The sequence below is a fragment of the Herpailurus yagouaroundi genome, unplaced genomic scaffold (assembly GCF_014898765.1).
Source record: "Herpailurus yagouaroundi ecotype Mexico unplaced genomic scaffold, PumYag 222, whole genome shotgun sequence".
Classification (NCBI taxonomy): Eukaryota; Metazoa; Chordata; class Mammalia; order Carnivora; family Felidae; genus Herpailurus; species Herpailurus yagouaroundi.
The window spans coordinates 13,354,797-13,378,238 of NW_024412453.1; the positions used below are offsets into that span (position 1 = coordinate 13,354,797).

The 23,442-nt window shown below is 42.7% G+C and overlaps 1 protein-coding gene across 26 annotated transcripts in view; it reads right to left on the reverse strand.

Annotated features, from left to right (window-relative positions):
* Positions 1–2,389: 2,389 nt before the first annotated feature.
* Positions 2,390–23,442, reverse strand: part of RBFOX1 (RNA binding fox-1 homolog 1) — a 2,071,930-nt gene continuing 2,050,877 nt past the window's right edge. For 8 of the 26 annotated variants that reach the window (XM_040458717.1, XM_040458718.1, XM_040458716.1 and 5 more), the window contains 3 exons: positions 20,154–20,206; positions 6,736–6,811; positions 6,137–6,365 (listed from right to left, as the gene is read on the reverse strand). In XM_040458717.1, coding sequence (XP_040314651.1) covers positions 6,218–6,365; positions 6,736–6,811; positions 20,154–20,206 — 277 coding nt within the window. In that variant the 3' untranslated portion in view covers positions 6,137–6,217. Of the gene's footprint in view, positions 5,198–6,135; positions 6,366–6,735; positions 6,812–20,153; positions 20,207–23,442 lie in introns of those variants that run through there. The other 18 variants (XM_040458712.1, XM_040458703.1, XM_040458699.1 and 15 more) reach the window with 8 other exon arrangements.

The window sequence follows — 23,442 nt, forward strand, 5'->3', positions numbered from 1 at the left end:
ATACAGGTGGGATAAGGCTGTGACTACCGCCCAGGCGTTGTCTATGCAAAAAATAAATTAACTGTCCGTATTTATATACAAAGCATGTGCATCACATACGGGCTTCTTCTGGGCTTCTTTGCCCATGTCTGCCCACAGTCAGGTGGAGGGTGGGACATGTGTCAAGCATTTGCACCCACCGGGCAAGTCTTTAACAAACCCTTCCGCTTCTGCCATGATTTTAATTTTCTTTACACTTCACTTGAAATGTATATGCTTAGTGTCGTTTTGGAGAAGAGCCTCATTTTGGAAATTCTAATGTTAACTACTGCTTTTGTTATCTATACTTACACCCCCATATTTGGACAGGGCAGGGACTCCTTTATAAACCAGCATTTTAGGAGATCATTATCACCCTCCTCACCATGTGCCAGGATCAAACTAGTTCATTAATTTTTTTTAAATGAATATAGCCTTCCATACTTTGTAAGGAGAGACTAGGAAGCCCAGACTCAACATGACCACTACGACCACAGCCACCATCACTGTGAGTAAAGCAGCAGAATTTTCGGAAGAGGGCATAAGCTTCAGGATCAGATTTTCATGTGGAGCCCGGTTCTAGGAGTTGTGAGACTTGACTTTGGGCAAATCATATGATGCATCAATCCTTATCGTCTTTATTTATAAAATACTATCTTCTGGGAACTGACAGAGGGCAATGGAAGTTAGACCTGTACAGCCGTCTACATGAGGTGTTTACGGGAAATTCTTAAGATGGTGTCGTTAATAAGTCTATGGAGACCACCTGCATTGTGGGAAGAGGAGTGGAGAACAAAAGGCAGCCTTTGGCACTTGGGGGTGAGAGTGCTCATTTCTAAAGTTGGAAGCTAGAAGTTCTCAGGGGGCCGAGAGAGACTGCCCCGCTTCGTCAGGAGGCCCCTTCTGGAATGTCGAACTTGCCACTTGCTCGCTGCGTGACCTTACACCCTAAGAGCGTACAACGCTGTCACATAGATTGTCTTCTTTATTCTGCATAACAGTAGTAAGAGGGAGGTGTTGTCACAATCCTGAATCATGGAAGAGGAGACAGAGACACAGAACTTTGGTTTAACTTGCCCTAGACCGCAGCTAGCAGGTGATTGAATTAGGATTCAAACCCAGAATGGCTTTCAGACCCTGCATCTTGTTTAGTCTTTGTATGTATTAGCAACTTGATAGGGATAGTAAGATAATTAAGTGAGATAGGATTAGGATATTATTAAGATACCTACGTGGGGGTAGATGACTCAACCCTGATGGTCATAGTGAGCACTCAGTACATGGAAAGTGTAGGCCTTTTTCTTATTTTTCATCCTCTTTGACCCAAGCCTGCCCAAATTCTATCAATGGCTTAAACCTATGTTTCATTTGAAATGCATAGCTTTTTGGAGGGTACCCGAGTGGCTCAGTGGGTTAAGCGTCTGACTCTTGATCTCTGCAAAGCTCATGATTGCATGTTTCTCATGGTTTGTAAATTTGAGCCCCATGTCGGGCTCTGTGTCAACAGTGCAGAACCTGCTTGGGATTCTCTCTCTCCCTCTCTCTGTCCCTCCTCTGCTCACACACACTTTTTCTCTCTAAACAAACAAAAAAAATAAAAGAGAAATGAACAGTTTTTACTGTTGTTAAGTTTATTTAGTTTTGAGAGAGAGAGAGAGAGCACGTGCACAGAAAGGGCATAGAGAGAGGGAGAGAATCCCAAGCAGGCTCCTCACTGTCAGCATGGAGCCCGGTGCAGGGCTCAAACTCATGAACCGTGAGATCATAATCAGAGCCAAAGTCAGACATGTAATGGACTGAACCACCCAGGCGCCCCTGCTGTGTTGTTTTAAATCAAAGACATTAAAAAAAATTTTTTTTTAATGTATATTTTTGAGAGAGAGAGAGAGAGAGACTGTGAGCAGGGGAGGGGCAGAGAGAGAGGGAGACACAAAATCTCAAGCAGGCTTCAGGGTCTGAGGGGTCAGCAGACAGCCCGATGCGGGGCTCGAACTCACCAACTGCGAGATCATGACCTGAGCCGAAGTCAGATGCTTAGCTGACTGAGCCACCCAGGCGCCCCCAAAGACTGACATTTCTATGCTGGGGAATAGCTCAACTTAGTTCTGTTTCTTTTTAAACATCACTGGTTAGTTGCATGGACTTGTCTGAAAAGATGAGTGAGAAGGGAAAGCCCTGTGAGCCAGACGGCCAACCCCTGTTCTGTAGGCACCTGGGTCTGCCAGGGGCATGGGGCAACCTCCTGCTCACCAGGGCAGCACCACCCCCCTACCACTACCCGCTGTGGTTCTAAGCGGCAAGGCTGCGCGTGCAGAATTTACCGTCCGCCGAACACACACAAGCACAAAGACTCAGGACGCCAACTCGCATGTACCTTTTCAGACTAAGCTTTTATTTTTGATATTACAAACCAGTTTTTCTTTATTCACAAACCACTGTAAGTGATATAAACACTAATTTCTAAAGACAGATATACACATTTTCTGGGTTTGCAGATTGCGTGATGTGTGTGTTAAGAAGTCACTATATGCCACACATGATATTAATCTTTTTTTCCATAATTCATAATAGCAATAGTTATTTAGATAAATGAAAACATTCCAAATAAATACTGTTTAAAAAAATCCAAAATGTCTGTTTACATCTCTGACATACATTTTTAAAATGACTTATTGGCATCTTGGCAGAGTGCCTGGGCAGAAGGTTCTGTAACATCATTTGGCACTCACTGTTCTAAATGATTTCATTAAAACTACATACAGTCATGGGGGAAAGTACAGCTCATTGATGGAAATCAAAACTGCAAAATAATTTTACTTTAACCAACACAGTTAAGAATTCTATGTTTGTGATTCCAAATACAATGCAAATTCTGGATTTTGACATCCGAGGCAGTCGGGAGAAAGCTTTGCAGACTCCCGAGGCCCCCTGCTCCTTCCACCTTTCTCCCCTCTGGGGCAGGATGCCGTAGCATTTTAATAAGCACTTTCCTTTAACCCCATCCACCAGGCACCCACTGTCCTCGCACTGCTCTCCAGGTGGGGGAATAAGAATGTCTCTGCGATGCTATAAAACACCCCCGTGGCCCCTCCCTCGCCCCCCCCAATCAGGCTGCCGCAAAGAACATGTTACATGCTGCTGGCTGCTTAAGCGGTTCCCCCCCTCCCCCTTCTCTCTTTTCAAGACAACGAGACTCTGTCTTAGATATCGAAGCTACAGAAACTTTGTTTTCAAATCTTGTGAAACTTTATTGATGGTTTAATATCCAACCAATCTTACTGCATGCACGTAGGATGACCGAGAGGAAGCTGGATCACAAACACTTTTTTTTTTTTTTTTACTTTTTTCTTTTTTTTTTTTTTTTTTTTTTTTTAAGGTTTTGTTTGGTGTTGTTTGAAAGCAGAGTTGTTACAGCGGGTTGGCAGGTTCACAGCGGTGAGTTGATAACTTACTGAAGTGCGCGCCTGCACGGGGCCGGCACTGAACACGTGAAGGTTGAACTATGGCGGCCAACTACCCGGGCAGCTTGCCGCTGGTTTTTTTGTTTTTTATTTAAATACAAAAAACAGGAAGACCCGTGACAGATACCCCAACTTAGGTTAACTTTTGTAAACAGGACAACATGGAAAGAGTTCAAACAGAAGTACAGACAAACTGCAATTTTTCGGCTGTGTCACTCTGGCCCTGCTTCACAGGCGGGGGACTTTGTTCTTCCGGGATGAAGAGGGCGGGCCTATTGTGTTTTGTTTTTTTTTTTTGCTTCCTTCTGACAAGTGTCCTGGGCCTTGGAGACGGAACTAAAGATCCTGGTTTGAGATAATCGTTGGGGACCAGGAAGAGTAGGAGGGCAGGATCTCACGGACTGAAAAATTGCAGGTTGCTCACACAACACGGTCATGTTTCAAAAAGTACCAAGCTGATGAAAATACCATGATTATCTCTACTCAATGATTGCAATACTTGTAAAATGCTTCTATAAATCCGAATATGATTATCATGTAATTCCATAAAAATTATACATCTGTCTCTAACAGTTGTTTACTAGGCTAAAACTAAAGCTTCATAGACTGTTTCTAGAACTTAACAACTCCACTGCACAGATGTAAATTTTATACATTTTTTTTTTAACTGGTACAAAGGATTTAAGTTTTTATTACTTTCTTTTTTTTGGAAAAAAAGAAAAAAATAGAAACAGTGCTTTTTATCACCTTTTTATTAATGTTATTTTTTCCCTCCCATAATATAAAAGTCAGCAATGATATCAATAATTTATTATACTGGAAGAAATATAAAAAGAATGCTTGTTGATGGCCTAACTAGCAGTTTTTGCCTAAATAACTAGCGGCTGGTTAAGAAGCTGAATACTGCCGGGTGGAATGGTTTAAAGGATGGGTTTGTACAGCTTCATTCAACTTGGATGCAAAAAGTGCTTTTAGAAGCACCCCCTTAATAACAGAACCTTTGGCTTGAACTCAATGAGCAACTTAGAACCGCTGATATATGATTGTTGGTGCAGTGGGTCATTTAGATTGATCAGTTACTATATATTTTTTTCCTTTTAGCCCAAATCCCAGTCCTGATCCCCTAAGACCCCCCCCCCCCTCCCCCTTCATAAAAAAAAAAAAATCGGATGTACTAAAAAAAAAAAAAAAAAAAAGACTACTGTAGTCACTTACACTCTTCCCAAACAGCTGATAACCCCAGTAGCTTGATATTCAGCATATATAATTCATTTACATGATATAGCACTCTGGATATGGCCCTAATCCAGTTTTAATTCATAGCTAGCATCTCTCTATTTCAACCACAGAAAAACTCCTACAGCCAGCAACCAACTACGGAACCTTCAGAAATTAAAGACCCACAATATTAAAATACACAGAACAAAATATCTGAGGTATAAGATAAAAAATGTAATTTTTTTCCCTCTTTTTTTTTTTTTTTTTTTTAAATCTTTAGGGCTGCTAAAATGATGCGTTACTGCATGTATTGCAACACCCAGGCCTCGGAAAGCTTCCTTTCTCCCCACACTGGAAGGTTTTAATGGTTTTGTCATTTAGTATGGAGCAAAGCGGTTGTATCCCCCTCGGTATATACTAGCCTGCAATGAAGAAAGAACGAGACCCACATCATCAGCATGGCTCCTAGTCTTGGCATCAGTCAGGGGTGCAAAAGCATTCTGAAACAAAGCAATTTGAGGGGTGTGTTTTTTACATTTTTCCTTTTGCAACACGTGCGTCATCAAAAAAGACTAATGTGAAAAATAGACACTCAAAAACAACCAAAATGGAGGCACCCTCTACCCGTCCCAGCTCATTCTTGGCCAGTCCTGACCTCCCCCAACAGCTCCTTCTAAAGAAAGGTCCCTGCAAGACCAAATGCGCTCGGCCAGTCCTGCTAGCGAGAAGGTCTCTGACACAGGCTGGACAATGGAACAACTGGCCCCTTCTCTCTTGGTTTGTTTGTTTGATTCATTACTATGACATTCTGTCAGGAAAAGCTCAGTCTACACTCAAGAGGCTGAATATAGACGGCTGATTGGATGTAGTAATTCAACTCTCCTTTCCAACACATTCCTCAAGTGGGCTAGGTGTTGAGGCAGAGTTGCTGAATGCAAAATCAGGATGAAAATTTAAATCAACTGCTTACTTGACTTGGCTCAACAACCTGGATGGAATTTGCTCTTGAGAGGAGAGTTTATAGATGAATTGCTTGATGTAATTGAGCTTGTACAAAATAATATGTTTCCAAATCATGGCTGAATTTCTATGACCAAGCTCCAGTGACTCGTCTGGCCATGGCTTTAGATGGCTATGAGGTGGCACTTAGCTATTTACTTTTTCTAGAAGTATTGGCGATTCAAATGAATGCCTATGGGGATTTATTTTTAGGATAAGGACTGATATTCTTGACCCCAAGCAGAAAACTGCATGCCAAAAGCTTTGTAATGATTGCATACGCTCTCACGTGATGGGCACGTCTTACTGTACTCAAGAGTTTTAGTGCATAGAAGTTTGAACAAGTACAGGCAAATTCACCCCACCCTCACCTCCCATTTTTGCCCCCCCCCCCACCCCCCCCCAAAAAAAAAATCAGACCCCCCCCCCCCCCAAAAAAAAACAAAAGACAACTCCCAAACCCAGCTGATTCCTTCTAATTCCTTATGTACTAGGCACACACACAAAGTGTGCCCCTCTCTCTATTTTCTTTCCTGGGCGACTATGACTTTAAACATGAATTGTAATAGGGGAGGAGAGGCAGTCAGATTCTCAGCTGCCTGACAGCAGAGGTCTGGAAGTGTGCAGCTTAGCTCCTCTGAAGTCTGTGCTGGGGCTGGAACCTTGGGGCTATGTGAATGAGCAGCAAGGGAGGGAAAAAAAAAAGAAAAAAAAAAGTTCTGCATTGACACTGCATTCTGTTAGTGATGGATTTAATTATCAAAATGACTAATTATTCCATTAAGGTAAGTGCTCTGCTAGGTGAGACTTGCAAAATTAGAAATATAATAACTTACATGCACTACATTGCCAAGAAATTAAGACATTTATCAAGTTTACCGGGAGGATTAATGTGGCATTTTAGCTGCTGTTAGCACAAGAGACAAATTCAATTAAGGGGAAGTGAGAGTACGTCAACCGTCAACCCGTAGTAAGGTCCCAGCTGGGGGAAGGGAAGGGAAGCAGGAAGAAATGAGGAAGAGGAGGGACTGGTACTCACCATGGCACCAACGCTGTAGGTGGGGGCTGGAGCAAGTGTGTGGTGGTAGGGGTCGGCAGCATAAACTCGTCCGTAACTGAAAGGAAAATGCAGGTGAAGATTAATCCATTATATGCTATTACAGAGTCATGATAACAACCATAAAATACAAAAATACCAAGACAGTGCAGAGGGGCCCTACTCATTTTCAGAGAGAAGCCCGTCTGTGCCCAACACATTCTTCTGTCCATTTAACCTTGTGTGAGATAATATTCACTTTCTCTCATTGAACCATTTCTACACAGGTCAATCACAGGGCTACCGCAGAGAGTGAGGCAGGCAGAGGAAACAACTTGAAGGAGTGGTTTCAAGAAGCCCAGCACCCACAGAGGACATGTTACTCTCAAGAGAGACTGTCTTTTCTCCTAATTCATCTGCTATCGATCAGGTGAGACAAGGTAGATCACAAAGGGTAAAGTGGCCTGGTCTGTGCAGTTAGGGGCCAACATCTCAGAAGAGGAAAAAACAGAGGTACTGAAGAGGAGGATCCTTGAAGGGTGTGTAGGACCTTTCCGCACCACACGAGAATTAGTCTGATTTGATTTCGATACTATCACCCCAGATCGTCTACCTCATCAATCTCTGGTCAGGTTCTAACAAGGGACACATTTCAGACAATGTTTCTTGATGATGTGATCTCATCTTTGAGTTTTTCTATACCTTTCTCCCACCCTCCTTCCTCTACTGCTATGCCTTCTAGCACAGGCTTTGGAATATAAACGAAGACAAGAAGGATGCCTACTGTGTGTCAGGAACTGAACACAGCACCAAATCAGAAATTAAGATTCAGAGAGTTTAGGTTATTTGCTCGAAGTCATAAAGCCAAACAGAGTCAGTACTGATCCTTTAGTTTCTCAGGGCAACCTGGATGCTCGTTCCAAGGTGTCAAGAACCCCTACTTGAATGACCTTCTGAGCATCTTCCTTGAGACAGTTTGAACATTGGTCTTTTGGTAATGATCAAAGCTGAGGTGCAGGTTAAACTGGGTTAGGTTCCCTGGAAGCACAGTCTGAAATGGAGATTCTTGTGCACATGCCTTGTGGAGGAGTGCTTTCAAGAGGAGGACAGAGAGGTGAGCAGGTTGGAGCATGAGAAGAAAGACGTAAGGATGTGGTCTGGAGACCAGCTTCTACCTGATCCTGCAGAGCTGATCCTGCTTAGGGGCAAGTGCCTTGGTTTTTAATGACCATGTAAAGTAAGCATCATCTGTGGGCCTCCTTAAGGAATGGAGGGTAACTTCTGAGTTAAAATGACTCTTGGGCAGTGGGTACGTCTCTGAAGAAGGCAATAACTGTGTGCTATTACCAACCAACACAGCAGCTGGAGGATGCACGTACTGGCCACTAAACGGGATCTGTGCCAATTATCAACAGCTTGTAACTCTTGGACTTTGCTTTAAGGAATGAAGGAACAAGGTAGGAATAAACGTCTGTATTATCAACCTTAAGCTCACCTCTCAACTTTTAAAGTCTCATTTGCCTTTACTGTTATTCCTTTCCTTTCCAATCTCTTCCCCATTTTCCTTCCAGTCATCTTTCTCACGGTAGGTGGGTAAGAATGTACTGGATGGGTCTCATTTAGTTGCTCACATCATGGAGCCTGGGACAATGGGAAGAAGCTGGGGTGAAGGACCTTTAACTCTTCAAATGAGAAAAAAATTTTTTTTTGATTATACCAAATTCTCATTACAAATGTCTTACTCTTAAACACACCCTGCCTGTTTCAAAGGGCACTGAGCTCACATGAGGCTTTCTGCTTCAACACTGTGGTCTCCTCATCTTCCAAAACAGTGACAAGAATGGGTGATTCTCTCAGGGAAATTAACCGTCAACCCCCTCTTGCTTTTCATTTTTTGGAACACCCTTGATTGATTTGGCTCAATCAGGTGACCTTCAGTCAACAATGCTCTCTGTCTCTGGGAGGAAGAATGGAGGTAAGTCCAAGACAGAAGGTGTGTTAAAACCAGAAGAAGGATGACGTTTTTGAAGAAATCGTATATTCATGGAGATCCCTCATGAAAGCTGGGCCTCTGCCCACGTAAGTAGAAGTAGATGTGAACAGGGGTCAAAGGACATGATATATGACTGACGCTGATTTTCATTTTGTGAGAAGATAGTCTGTCATTGGTCTAGAGAAAAAAGGAACTGCTAATCGGATTATTTTAATGCACTTTCACCCAGGAAAGCTGGTTGTATGAACAGGACATAAAATGCAAAGATAAACTGAAAAGCCTTGCTCTGACAAAGCATCATTTTGATGGGATTTCTTCAAGACGAGTGTGAAAATGCCCATTTATAGAAATTAATTTTTTTGTTTTAATTTGGGGAATGGTTTTACTGTGGCAAAAATTTCCTCTTTTGGGGAGATAACGTATCCACAGTCTGAATGTTTTCAATGAGAAGAGAGCTCCCACCCTTGCCCTCCACATACTTTAATGGTAAATTCTTTTTTGACTATAACACTGGGCAGAGCTTCAACCTTTGTGGAAAACCCAAGGTAACAATTTGGCAGCATTCTCTTCCAACGCAGAAGAAAAATACAGCAGCACTGAACTATTCCTCGTAAATGAGCAGGCTCCTTTTCTCCTCAGGGTGACCTCTACCTTCAGAATCCGATGGTTTTATTATGATTAATAAATTTCATTTCCACAGAGGAAAAGGGACCATGTCAGCTCAAACTGAAAGCAAGGAGGCTTCTTTTCAAATGCTAATTTCTAAACACGCCCTTGTGTGACACTACAATTTAGACACAAGGTTATTAGGGAAGACGTGGACTTGAGCACTACTCTTGCAGCAGAAATACCAGGCACGTCAGCAACCTAATGTCCTCAGAACTGGCTAAGCACAGCCCAAAGGAAAGATGGCAATTCCCAGGGATCTCAGTGGGAGTGATGAGAAAATGTCTTACAACCGCCATGTTACGACCAACCTGCACATATCCTCACCCTCCATGACACCCATCCCTGGCCAAAGTAGACAATGGTGCAATCAGGTCATGATGCGCTCTGTGTCCCCACAATGTATCCATCAGAAATTACAGATGAAATCTTCCATGTGTCCACTTTACTCCCTTCATGTTACCACCACTTTAACCTAACCCATCAGTGTTTCATCAGAAGCAAATCCACAACAGCCTTACATCTTGTCTCTGTGGTTCTACTCTTGCCTCTTCAAACCACAAACCATTTATATCTATAGCTAACAAATCTACTTCTATCATATTCTATCCATCCATCAGCCATCTAGTTAAATATAAATCTAAACACATCACTTCCCTGTTTAAAACCCTTCAATGGTTTATAAAACCCAAATTTGCATGTGTTGCCCTGCCCCTCTTTCAATCCTGTCTTATCTTTTCCTATCCACCCCTTGCTCACTGTGCTCCAGGCACATTGGCCTCATCACTGCTCCATGAACACATGCAAATTAATTCTTTTCTTACCGTCTTGGCACTTTCCCACCCTTCATGTAACATAAGTCTATAATAATTTTGTTTACTTACCTCTCTGATTATTTACCACCCCCCGCCCCCCAGGAATGTCAGCCCCATGAAGGTTGCGTCAAGTCTATTTTGTTTGCCTTTTTGTCTCCAGCATGTGCCAAAGAACTGGCCACAGTGCAGGTGAACAAGGGGCCAAGCCAATGCCACTGCGTGACTAAAGGCAGCAAGAGGGAGGAGTAAACAGGAGAGAAGTATTGTGTCAGCAGCAAAAAGTCTTCCAGATAGGCTTTCTGAAGATACCAGGTCAGCTGCTCCCAAAGACATTCAAAACCCTTAAGACACTCAGAAGAAAAGTTTCTGGGGAGTCTGAAGATACAGAGTGTGTAATTTCACATCACCCCTGAGAGTTCACAGAACAGTGGCCAAGTTGCCATCAAGCTCATCAAAATCCTTCAGGGAAAAGCCAAACAAACAATGAAGTAAGAGATAACAGCTTTGCTGGTGACTTCACCACAGCTTGTAGCCATGCCATCATGAACCTACTTTTTTTGACCTTAGCATCAAGTGAAAAGCAGGAAGCCACCCATGGTGCTAGGGAGAGGAGAAGGCATGAGACAAGAAAGCCCAAGGTCAAGTTCTGCCTTTGCAATGTCCTTACTCAAAGACTAGGCAAATCGTTCTCCCTGAGCCTCATTTTCCTGTTCATAAAATGGTATTGTTGGGTTTGAGGCCTGCCTACTTCACAGATGAAGTGCATGAAAAGAAACCAGGTACATTTTAAAGCACTCTACAGATACAAGAGATTGTGATGCAGGGGATCAGAGTCAGAGTTCACCAAGCCAGGCTCTCTCTCCTGCCCAGATCTCGGGTCTATAGAGGCAAGGGAAGGATTCTATTCTAATATGATCATGTGCAGCTCTAGCAATCAACCTACAGATACTTTTGGAGTTAAGCGCTACCTAATTTAGGAGTTAGAGAGGTAGTTAAAACTGCTGCATTTGGGCATAAGGTTATGTTGGAGATAAACAAGTAATGCTGCCCACTGAATGGGGAACTCAAACTGTGTAGGTTGAAGTGCTTTGCCAATTCTATTGAGAGATGCAAATATTACTTATTATTAACATCTGAATCTCATTGAAACAAGGGGGATGCTAATGAAATACAATAGAGCTGTGCTGGTACCACACCAGCATTCTAAGAGTGAAGTGATTTTCTTACAGGGACATAGGAAGGACACTAATTAATTTCACTGCCTGTATTTTACTCTCTATCTCAGTTGAGAGCCTTTATACCCCTAGGACCTTTATTCTTCCTGGAGCATCACTTCTCCATGCCTTTGGTCCCAGAGATAGCTTGGGGAAACCCTGGGGAGCAGAAAGGTGAGTGAAGAACTCCCCCAGAGATGGAGTTCACAGTTGATGGACAGCCCAATTGCAGCAAGAAGGTGTGACAGAGAAGTGTTGCAAAGTATGCTTCCAAAAGAGTATGCATTCTGACCCCTGGGGTCTCTGCATCGCCGTTAGGGACTATAGTGTCCTCCTAATTATGTATCTAAGATACAGTCTACAAGGCATTAGGGAAAATGAACCCATGCAACACAGTATGCAAAGGGAGCACTACACCATAACCCTGTAGGTGTAACAGCCTGCCCTTTGGAAAGCAGTGGTGTAGCTAAGGGATGTTCCTCTGCACTTTCCCGTGGAGGGTCAACTGAGGTCTGGACCCTTGCACGGCTCACCCCAGTCTGGGCATCTGAGGCAACAGGTGAGAAGAAAGACAGAAGTTAACCTGCACAAGAAGACGGATCCCCACCTACCCCGATGTTCATCCTGCTTCATCACTCTGCTTTCTTGAGCTTTTCCAAATGAAAACCAAAGGGCTTTTTGAAGAAAGCCCTTTGGTTTTCATTGTTGCTCGTGTAATTCAATCAGTTGTTGTTTTCCTCCCATCCTGAGAGAAAGCATCTGGGATTTGTGCTTCAGATCAGGCATTCTTTGCATTTGGGAAAATGCTCTGCTCTTGGCAATTCTCAGTGGCAAAAGGAGCCACACTCGATATCAGTCAGGAAGAGGAAGAAAAAGACTGATGGAAGGCATGTGGGTTTTGGAATCCCTCAGCTCTGCTCCAGCTATGGTTCCTTCCCTGATCCAACTGCAAATCAATCCATTTTCAAAAATAGAGTCTTATGGGCATTTATGCTTTCCACCTCACCCATCCCATACTCATCACTAAAAAACATGCAGCAGAACACAGTAAGATCCCATGGTCCTACTGAAAGAGGTGAAAGACTGACAAATCCCTTAATGATTTTGGACTGCAGGATGTGATAGGTCCCCTTGGCTTGTGGGGTTTCTGTTAGCTAAGGATGCAGACAAAATTCCTCATTTCAAAAGATGAAAGAATGCAACCTAGAGTAAGGCAGTCACAGAACGCCCTTCCAATTCCTTCCTGATTTAAGGTAAATGGGCTCTCACTTTCATGCATATAAACACGTACCATGCAAGCCCTCCTTTCTCCAATCATAGAACCCCACAACTTACAGGCTGTGCAGTCTGGGCTGCCATAATGTGTACTGGTGTCAGAAGATATCTAGCTTTAGCCTAGACCATGGAGGGTGACCAAGCTTTATTCTAAAAACGTCTCAAGATACATGAGAGAGGAACTTAACCAGTCCCACAACTCAAAATATCCAGAAAATCACTTCAAATATAGCAAAACCTCCAAAAAAGGACATGAGTAGAAATGGAAGAAGTTCTCCAAGTGAACAACACAGAGTTGTCTCAATTGGACTCTGGCATTTCCAAATCCTGTTGCCGCTCACTTCCTTACCCTGGATTTGAAATGGTTACCTTCACTAATCACTTAGTACAGTTTTCAGCCTCATGTTTTCTTTGCTCAGAACCAGTAAAGAAAGCATCTTATGGGCTCTCTAGCTTCTAAATGGGAAGCCACATGGTTTTCTCATCCAAACTGTGTCTACATAAGTATGCACATAAATCCAACACCTAGAACATCTGTGAGAAATAGATCATACCACCCATGGCAAATCAGATGGTATCACCCTTTCTGTACCCTGTCCATGCAATCAGAAACCTCTTCCAATTCTGAATCCCAACAGAACAGGTCTGAGATCGTAACCATGATTCTGGATTCATCAGAGCAGAGTAGCAGCCACTACCTGGGAGTGGAGAAGACACAGTAAATCCTGCTCTTGGCCAAAGACCCAGAGCCACACTCTCTTTAATGCCAAGCTCAAGGCCATCTTTCTCTTAAAAATGCTGTTTCACCTTCCTTGTGTCCTGACAGTTGCTCTACCAAAATCACTAAGAGTTTCCCATCATGCTTGGAAATCAACATGGTGCCCCAGATAGGGTTTAACCTACTGGGGGAACCACAAAGAGTAATCTCTGAAAGTTTATCTCCTCTCTGGGCCACTTCCTCTGTCTGGGAATGGAAATAATGGTCCATATCGACTGTATAAGGCAATAGTGAGTTGAGATGAGGGTTATCAGTTAGTCAGCAACCAAATGGGTGTCAGTTATTGATGCTATCAAGATGGTTAGGATTACAGCTTTTGCCTTCTGTCTATTCCAGGTGGGGTCACAACACTAAAGTCCATGGCGTACATGTGTCAAAACTACCCCTGAAGTAAGCATCCGGAGGCCCCACACCCTATGTAAGCAGACCAAGGATTCTAAGAGGTTAACTAGCACAGCAAGAACAACTAGCACGCCCACGCACACACATTATACTCTCACTTGGAGGCAAAATGGAAACATAAAGTCAGGAAGCACTGCCAACATACAGATTATCTGTCACAATATTTTAATTCCAGGTGAGTATCCCTCACTTCTAAGAGGCCAGTTCCTGGGGCACACAAACCCTTTCAATATTCATTTGAGCAAAATGAATGAAAATATAGCTCTGGAATGGTATTGGCCAATAAAAATATAATGAGCCAAAGATGAGCCATTTTAAATTTTATAGTGGCCACATTGAAAAAGTGAAAAGAAACAGGTGCAGCTCATTTTTAGATGTTAATTAAAATATCACTTCAATGTGTAATCAACTTAAAGCTTATTAATGAAATATTTTACATAATTTTTGTACTACGGTTTCCAAATCTAGTATGTATTTCATACTTACAGCTCATCTCTGTTTTGACCCACCACATTTCAAGGGCTGTAGTTATTGGCCACCATACTGCAAAACACAACTCTAGAAAAACCCATCCTATGTTTTCCTTACCATTGAGAGGGGAAAGGTTCCTGACTGATCAGTTCTATGGTTCCTGAAGTGTGATCTGAGGGCTCCTCTATTAGAATTACCTGGCAGAACTTGAAAGTGCAGATTTTCAAGCTCTTTCTCCAGACCTATAAATCAGAATCTCTGGGGCAGAGGCATGGGAAGAGAAAAGGGATTCTGCATTTGTAATAAGGGTGATTTTCATGCAGTCTAACGTTTGATAATTGCTGTTCTATTTTTTTTTTTTAATTCAAATTCTGCACTGATATAGCAACTTCCTCAGTCAGGCCAATTCAGAGCTATCTGGTTATCTTTAATGTTTATAAGTAAACTGATAGAGACGTTTTATTTTTATAGGGTATTGTTGCCTGTAACAAGCTTTGAACTATGCCTAGTGCACAGCAAGCTCTCAATAAATGTTATAATTATTTTTACTAAGTTCCTGTGTTTATATGTTCCCGAACACACTGCACTCCCCTATTATAATACACATCACATTTTATTGGAAACAGACCAATTAACTACAAATCAATTTCCTGCATGACGACTTTGCTGAATAATCAAATAACCAAAATGCAGGAAAGACAATTAGATAAAGTTTGCTGAAGGATCAATTAGGGGAATGGCCAATTTGGAAACTTCTTCTCAATATTATCTGAAGCTGTGTGTGTGTGTGCGTGCGCCTGTGTGAGCATGTGCATGCACAAGTTGGGCAGGGATAGAAGGAAGGAAGGAAGGAATGATGCCACCCCATGTGCCCATGCACTTGCTTCTAGTAATTACTTAATACGGTACATAGCAGCCTGTTTACAGAGGATGGTTTTAATGGTGTTGGAAGATGACCATTTGGTCAAGGCTTTTTTGCGGACCTCCACCCTTATCTACTGTCCAGTACTGACAAAGAACTGGGAGTGTATCCCCAGGTTGGCTTTCCATGCCTCTAAGATGGTACCTGGCCCAGTGGAGGCGGCAAGAGTTGCTACCGGATGGAGACCCAGCCTCCACCTGCACCCCATAACACACAAGCATTCACACAAACTCTCTTGGGCAGGGGGCAGCTGGGAGCCAGGATCTGGCATCCAAAACAACTAGTTCCAAGTTTCTGGTAGTTTTCAGGGAATGGATTATCCTGTTAGTTGACTCTTAGACACTGATTTTCAGCAAAAGAAAGATTTGGGGAGAAGTGACCTGGAACAGACATCTCCGGGAATACACAGAATGTTCCCTGACAAGGCAGCTGCTCCCTGCACCCAGACCAATCCCCTGTACATCAGACTATTCAACACACACCTGCTGATGAAGGGGATGGCCCAAGTCAAATAAACACTGAGCAGAGCAGCCATTTATAGAACCATCAAGTTCCCTTGAGCCCCCTCAACATGTTAACAACTATGTTCTCTCACAAATACTAGCTTTTTACGAGCAAGACAGGGCAGCTGAAAAACGTAGGAGAATTCCATCTGGAGGCAAAGGTCAATGTTCCAAGGTCAAAACACAAGAAACACGTGGGGGCAGTGTGGTCTAGTGGTAAGAACCTCATCATCAGAGGCATTCCATTGTGCTTTGTGACAGGTTACCAAAGTTCTCTGGGCCTGAGCATTTTTTTTTTTTCTTTTTTACCTCCAAAGTGAGGATGAGGGTGATTTCTACCTCACTGAGCTGGTGTAATAAATCATATGTTCATGTCTACACATGCACATACATGCACATGTAGGTATGTATGTATCCATATAATTTATCATGCTTGCTAGCACACAGAATTTGCTCAACGAACAACAGGAAGTGATCATTACACCCTGGAGAATTCACCAAAGTCCATTTGAGGCACAGCTACTGCAGGGATTGAGGGCTCACTCATCATCAGTAGTGACAAAAAGCCTTAGCGCCTTATGGAAATACCTAGCTCACCCTCGGAACAAGAGGAAGAGGGTGGACATTTAACACAGACAATCTCATCGGCTTTTCACCTGCTGCCCTCTGCTACTTGTTCTCCTGTCAAAATGCAGCCCGAAGACTATCACTTTGGCTCTTCCTTCACCACGGTCCTAACCTAAGCCACTGTCACCCCTCCCTGGACTGCTGCAAAACACTCCCAACAGGCACCCTCTCTCCTCTTGCCATCCTGTAATCTGTTCCCCACAATGCAGTCTAACTCACCATTTAAACATTAAGGCGGATCACAGGTGACCCTTCAGTGCCTTCCTACCGCACTTAAATCTTGAACGGTTTCGTCTGATTCTCCTGAGCCCTGTTTGTCTTCCTGATTTTATCTCCAAAGCTGTTACTTGTCCTTATACTGTACATCTTGCTGGGCCTGGCCACCTCTGGCATGTCTCACCCACATGGCCCTGATACATGCTGCCCATTCAGCCTGAAATGCTTACCGTTCCACAGTTACGTTCCTGGCTGCACCCTCACTAGATTCAGGTCCCCGTTCAAATGTCACCCTCTCAGATCTTCTGTGATCACTGAACCTAAGGTAGCATTTCATCCTATTTTCGGTCCACCCCTCTGCTCTTTGATTCATTAGAGCTGTTGTAGAACTTAACTTACATGCAAGAATATTCCATGCCTATCCATCTACATGTTGGGGGTGTGGTCTCCACTATAAAGGGGGCAAGGAGGCTCTTTGAAGGAAGGGCTCCTCTTGGCTTATTTAATGCTATGTCCCGAGGGCTCATAACAGTTGCTGATCCACAATGATGACTCAATACATATTAATTAAGTGAAATTAATTTCCAGCTGCTCGGCCAAAATAAGTAACTTGCTTTTCGACCTCCATTCTTGGGCAAGACCCATATTCTACTTCTACTACAATCACTAGCCGGTCCTGGGAAAGTTCTGATGAATCAGAGCGGCCACTTCCAGCCTTGAGTCTAATAAGGGAAAACCATCTTGTCCCTTTTGCAGTCTGTTACAGGATCTGACTCATGAAAGGGTCTCATTGCTATAGAATGAGAAGCTGAGTGTCCAAGGTGGGGAGGCACTGTATGCTGAGGGTTCAGCGCTGTTGTCAAAAGGCCAGTGGCCAGTGTCACCCACATGGGTACTTATCTTTCAGGAGCAACCAAACCAAAACAACGAACACCACTGCTGGAGACACTGAGTAAGAAAATAAATGTAAATACAGTCTCACAAACCACACATGCTAATGAGAAACGTTTCTTCTACGTGGCTAGCCAAAGCAGAACCAACATTTTGGCGTCCTCTCCAAATGACCCAAGTAACAAACCGTCACGTTTCCTTTGGAAACAGGAAGAAACAACCCTTCGGTGCTGCCAGTACCGTCTGGCAATTTTCACCTCACCATCTCTACCCTGAGCCAGAGACAAACCCGGTCAGCTCTGCCCCGAGAGGCAGCTGTGCAAGAATAACACATCTTTATAAGAATTTCAGTTATAAAATCCACCAGGCCCTCAGAACCGAGGTTCTAAGCATCTTGTTGATTTCTTTCTTCATCTAAAAGGAGAGAAATTGGCTTGTGTCAAACGCTGAAATCCAGTAGATACCGGGATTCAAGAGACCTGCACTTTGGAGTGTTCTGCATGTGGGGATGGTTTTGTTGATTAGAATGGGGATGCCCTGGGTTTTCCCAGCATGGGGGAGGGGGCACATGAGGAGCTCCCCTCGGGGTCTTCATTGAAACCATGAGTACACAACCTTTGTAACCGACCGGTTCTATTTTTCCATATTCACTTTATGAGAAGGGAGGACTGGCTAGGAGATAATTTGACATTTGATTGATACGGGTGTCTCCTTTTTCATGCTTGGTTCAGAATTCAGACTTCAAATGGGACCTTATGAAGCATGCAACATATTATTAATACGGCCATCAAAGCAACAGGGATATCTCTCTCAATTTGAAATCTGATCAATAGCAATTCATTAAGAATTTACTGAAGAGCCATCCTAAATCAGATAAGGTAAGGTGAACACACTCGGTCTACCCAGGCAAACTTTCATTATCTGCCGCCTCTTTCAGCAATAGTGTATGTGGACCACTTGCTTACAAGGCAGGGTTTGTTAAGGCACGGGACGAAATCGATATCTACCTCTGAGGCTGTAACTTTGCAGTGTGTGATCTGTGATGTCAAAATATAACCTGAGACACACCGGAACATGCATGCATTTTAACAGGATACGTAGAGGCTGTGGAAGACAGCCTCTCCACACGTGACATCTGTTAGCAGTTTAAACCAACATCCCTTCCCCACCCCCAGTCGGTTACCCCTCCGGACGCATGCTCCCTTTGCAAGGTTTTGAAAATGTGAAATGTCTCTTGCATCCCAGGAACATTCCCCACCACGTCCAGCTACACAAGTATCCCACCCCCCCTTCTACTATTAAGTATTAGTGATGCGTTAGGGATGTCACCACCGCTCGCGGGGGGGGAACAGATGTTGGAGGGTAGGGGTCGAGGAAGGAAAATAGAAGAGCCTTTATCCAAGGGGTTTGATAGAAATGGAGTAAGCTGTCACTTTAAAATATGAACATGCATACCTCATGAACTCCCAGGTTAAGACTTTCCGCCATTAAAAATATTGACACGGACCCTTATCAATGAAAGAAGCCTTGCCTTTTAGGACAGACGGGGCTAGGGACATGTTCCTAGCAATCTGCCCTTCCATTAATTTAGTTTCTTCTCACCAAAGACTGTAAGTAGGGAGGGAAGCGTTAGCAAGCAAGCTTGCATTTACTGCTCCATCGATAAAATGTGATTGGAACAGATGAATGTCTATTTGCAAGGCTCTGTTTAATATAGGCTTTGAAGGTCACGTCATACTCAACTACATGCTAATAAGCTGTACAGTCCTCCCTTGTTGGCTAGAAGCCACATATTGGGAAGATCTCCTAGTAATTGTTTTGGTCGTAGTTTAGGCTTAAAAGCAAATGAAACCAAACAAAAAACGAAACAAAACAAAACAAAGAATCTGTTAGCACTCACCTATCTTGACATTTAATCAAGTAATTCCAAGCTAATGAAAATCCAAACATAACTCTTCTGAACCACATCAAAGCAGAAAGACAGGTGTGATTTTGATGGACACATCATGCAACTGTGCGATTTCCATTTGCCAATGCCCTGATTTCAAAAGCAGAAGACTTTGTCTCTCTAAATCCTGCTACTTGTAATAGGTTTTACAAGAAAGGAGACAGGGGATCTTTGATTCATAGAATGAAGATCCCCTTCTTATGAGATGGAGATAATTGTATTCCCCAATGCCTCTAGCTATACAGAGTCCGTCTTTTAGGGTCTATGATATATAACCAGTCATTCAATACAGATCAGTATAATTCACATACACATCTGTGTGAACCCATATAAAATATGTCAAAAAACATACAAGTCACACATGTGCATCCCTAGACTCCCCTTTCAGCATTTTAACATAAGTGTTTATACCGTAAGATTGCATTGTGGCTTCATCCAACACAGTCTTACTTTTCTAGATCATGTACTATTAAAACTGGAAATAAAGTACCCAAGTTAGCAAAGCGCCTAGTGTCTTTTTAGACAACAGAGGCTCAAGGCTTCAGCTATACTCCAAAGATATATGGACTTTGTTTTTGTTTTTTTTCAACTCAACTTTCTAGAGTGACCAATTGCAGCATGTGAAGGAAAAAAAAAAAAAAAAGAAAGAAAGAATATTGAGACTTGGATGGATGCGTCAAGAAGTAGCAATGTTTGTTACCTGCAGAGGTGTTACAAGAAATTTCATCTGCTGCAACGAAGACGAACTGATTTCTGGAAGAGAAGATAAAATTCACAATACTGCTCGCTCAGGGAGAAATGTGCTCTCTGCCAACTGGGTAGATGTATTCAGATGCGGGGAGGGAGGGCACTGTGTTCGAATGGATGTTGCAAGGGAAAGTGTTGGTATGGCTAGGACTTGGGAGAGTTTAGAAGGATCATGAGCCAGGCATGCGGGGGGCCTCACCAGTGGAATCAGGGGTGATGTGAGAACGGGGGTGGGGTGTGTGTCTACACACTATAGCACTGACATAGGAGTACTGAGTGTTACCAGCACGTCACGCAAGGATATGTTTCTAAGGCCAGGGCATTTCAAACTGCGCTTGGAATTTCTACACTAAATGCAAATTACATTTAAAGAAAATACAGACTGTCCATTAGGAAAAATGGGGTACTGCAGCTAGCTACGAAAAATCGTAAAATTCCAGACTTTATTATTGTAGTATAATATCAAAAAAATTTTAAAGGAAAGAAAAAGAAATTGCTGTCATTTCAGAAGAGAATGGTTATATGGTCTCATGTTATAGATAATAATTTCCTCACCAAACTAGGCTGGCTACACAAAGAACGTAAGAGAATTCCTCTATTGGAGTACATCCCATCTCACCAAATTATTTTTAATGATGCAGTGTTTAAAAGAAAATTAAAATGGAAAATGCTATTTTACTTTGATTTAGTAAATCCAGGAAGATGATAAAACTCTCTTAAGATGTTTCCAACTGTGGCATTTTCACAATGAAATGTGTTCTAATTCAGACACACTGTTTATTTCTCTAGAAATGAGAACGTCTGTGGGAGGCAGATTATAAAAATGCCCCAATGAGATTAGCTGGGATCTTAAATGCCTCAGAAGCAGTAGGATAGAGCCTTCTGGTTCTCGTTTGTTAGATTTTTCTGTAGTGTATGAATCATTAAGAAGCAAGATTAAATGCATTTTTGGGGTCTTTGATTGGTCTTCTTCAAATGTTTTAATGATTCCAAAAAGTACCTAGTGATTGAGCATTTCTTAAAACACCTTAAGAAAGTTTTACTTTTGCAAGAGGTACACTCTGAAATATAAATAGAGCTACCACTGGAAAATTCACTAGAATTTGGCATTCACTTGAAAATTCTAGCTATTTCCACACCAATGAAATCTAAACAAAATTATACATGCTCTGAAAATAGTATTTCTTATGTCTTTCTTCCATATAACAAAAGTCACAGCCAAGTTCATTTATCACTTCTCTTAAAAGAATAAGAACGTTAGTGTCACTGGATTTTTGCTCTCTTTCTGCTTGGACACAGACTTTTTGAGCCCCACCAATACCTGGCTTCAAATTTCTGAGGTTTGAGGAGCAGTACAATTAATATCCCTGAAAATGAAGATATTTGGGCTTGAATATTTGTTTTCACTTGTTCACCTCTGAATGCCTCAAGGGGGAACACAATATGGGCAGCTCAAATTGCATGCATGAAATTCATATGTGTATGGACCAAACAAGCCCTTGGAAGGACTTCTGTTCATAGTATGCTCACAAGAATAACACTTTATTACCAAGAGCGGCAGCCTGGTGCATCCAAAGGCGCAAACTCTTTGGTATAGCCATTCCTCAACTATAGGGTGGGCCTTGTTAGTGAGATGGTTCTATCCAATTCAGACCCTATCATCCCAGAATACTCTGCCACCTTGTATCTCACTTCTGCATTTTCCCTACAGAACTGTCCCTCCTGCCAGACATTAGGAGAACCACAAGAGGCAACCAACACAGATATACAATGGTGATTGACTGAAGAAGGAAAAAGTTTTAAGAACACAACCTACCAGTATATTTACAAAGACATCAGACCTTTGTCTTTAATTGTACCAGAATTTTAGAACATATGATAGTTGTGTTTCACAGCACTCTTACTTGGGACATGATACATTCTTTTTTTTTTTTTTGTCTTAATTTTTGTTAATGCATATTTATTTTGAGAGAGAGAGACACACACACACACAGAACCTGAAGCAGGTTCCAGGCTCTGAGCTGTCAGAAGAGAGCCTAACACGGGGCTCAAACTCACGGACCGTGAGATCGTGACCTGAGCCGAAGTTGGACGCTCAACCAACTAAGCCACCCAGGCGCCCTACGATACACGTACTCTTAAAAATAATGCTACTATTTCTCCATTCCCTTCCTTCCTTTTTCCTCTCCCTCTCCTCCCCACCCCAAGCTTGCTCGCTCGCTCTCTCTCTCGGGCAACCTATATATCTTGAATTTTTTTAGAGTGTCTCTAGGATTCCTGAGAAAAATCTCTGAACAAAGGGTATGACTCGGAGAGTTGGCTCAGAAGATGGCCGACTATCAAATCAAATCTACATCAAAGCATAAAGTTATTGCCAGTAGTGATATTTAAAAAAAAATTTTTTTTTTCAACGTTTATTTATTTTTTTGGGACAGAGAGAGACAGAGCATGAACGGGGGAGGGGCAGAGAGAGAGGGAGACACAGAATCAGAAACAGGCTCCAGGCTCTGAGCCATCAGCCCAGAGCCTGACGCGGGGCTCGAACTCACGGACCGCGAGATCGTGACCTGGCTGAAGTCGGACGCTTAACCGACTGCGCCACCCAGGCGCCCCAGTAGTGATATTTTAAGGGATATATCATGGACTCTGCGGCAGTACCAAAAAGGAATTATTAAAACGTATTTGCAAAATAGTTATTTGGATGTATCAGTTCTCTATTGCTATTTATTTTCTTTTAATTCCACGCAAACAATCCCACTACATCCATTTCAGAAAACTGCCTTTTTATGGAGCTCATTAATTCCATGGAGTCAACCTGCATGATCAGCCCTCCCGCTACACTGATTATAAGTACAAAAGGAGATGTCTGCCAAATAATAGCCTGGGGAGGGATATCAGGCCAATGTGGCCCACATGGGAGGCCAACAGAGGAATCTGGATAGAATTATAAGGGATAGGTTTCATGGTGATGTCTCTGTCCACTGTTAGGCAATTTTGATATACAGTTCTGTCTCTCCCCACTTGACCTTTAAGACAAAAACCATCTCTCTCAGCCCCATATGTGGATCATCCATGACCCTCTCAGTGGAATCATTTACCCCAAATGACCAGAGAGAGGTATGATCAAAAAGATTAACAATGTAGCTGGGCAATCTGCTACCCCCAAGCAAGGGCAGGGCAAACTAAATGACCAAAGCAGTGCATGTGCACTCTGGACAGTGTTGGTGGGCTCACCTCTCAGG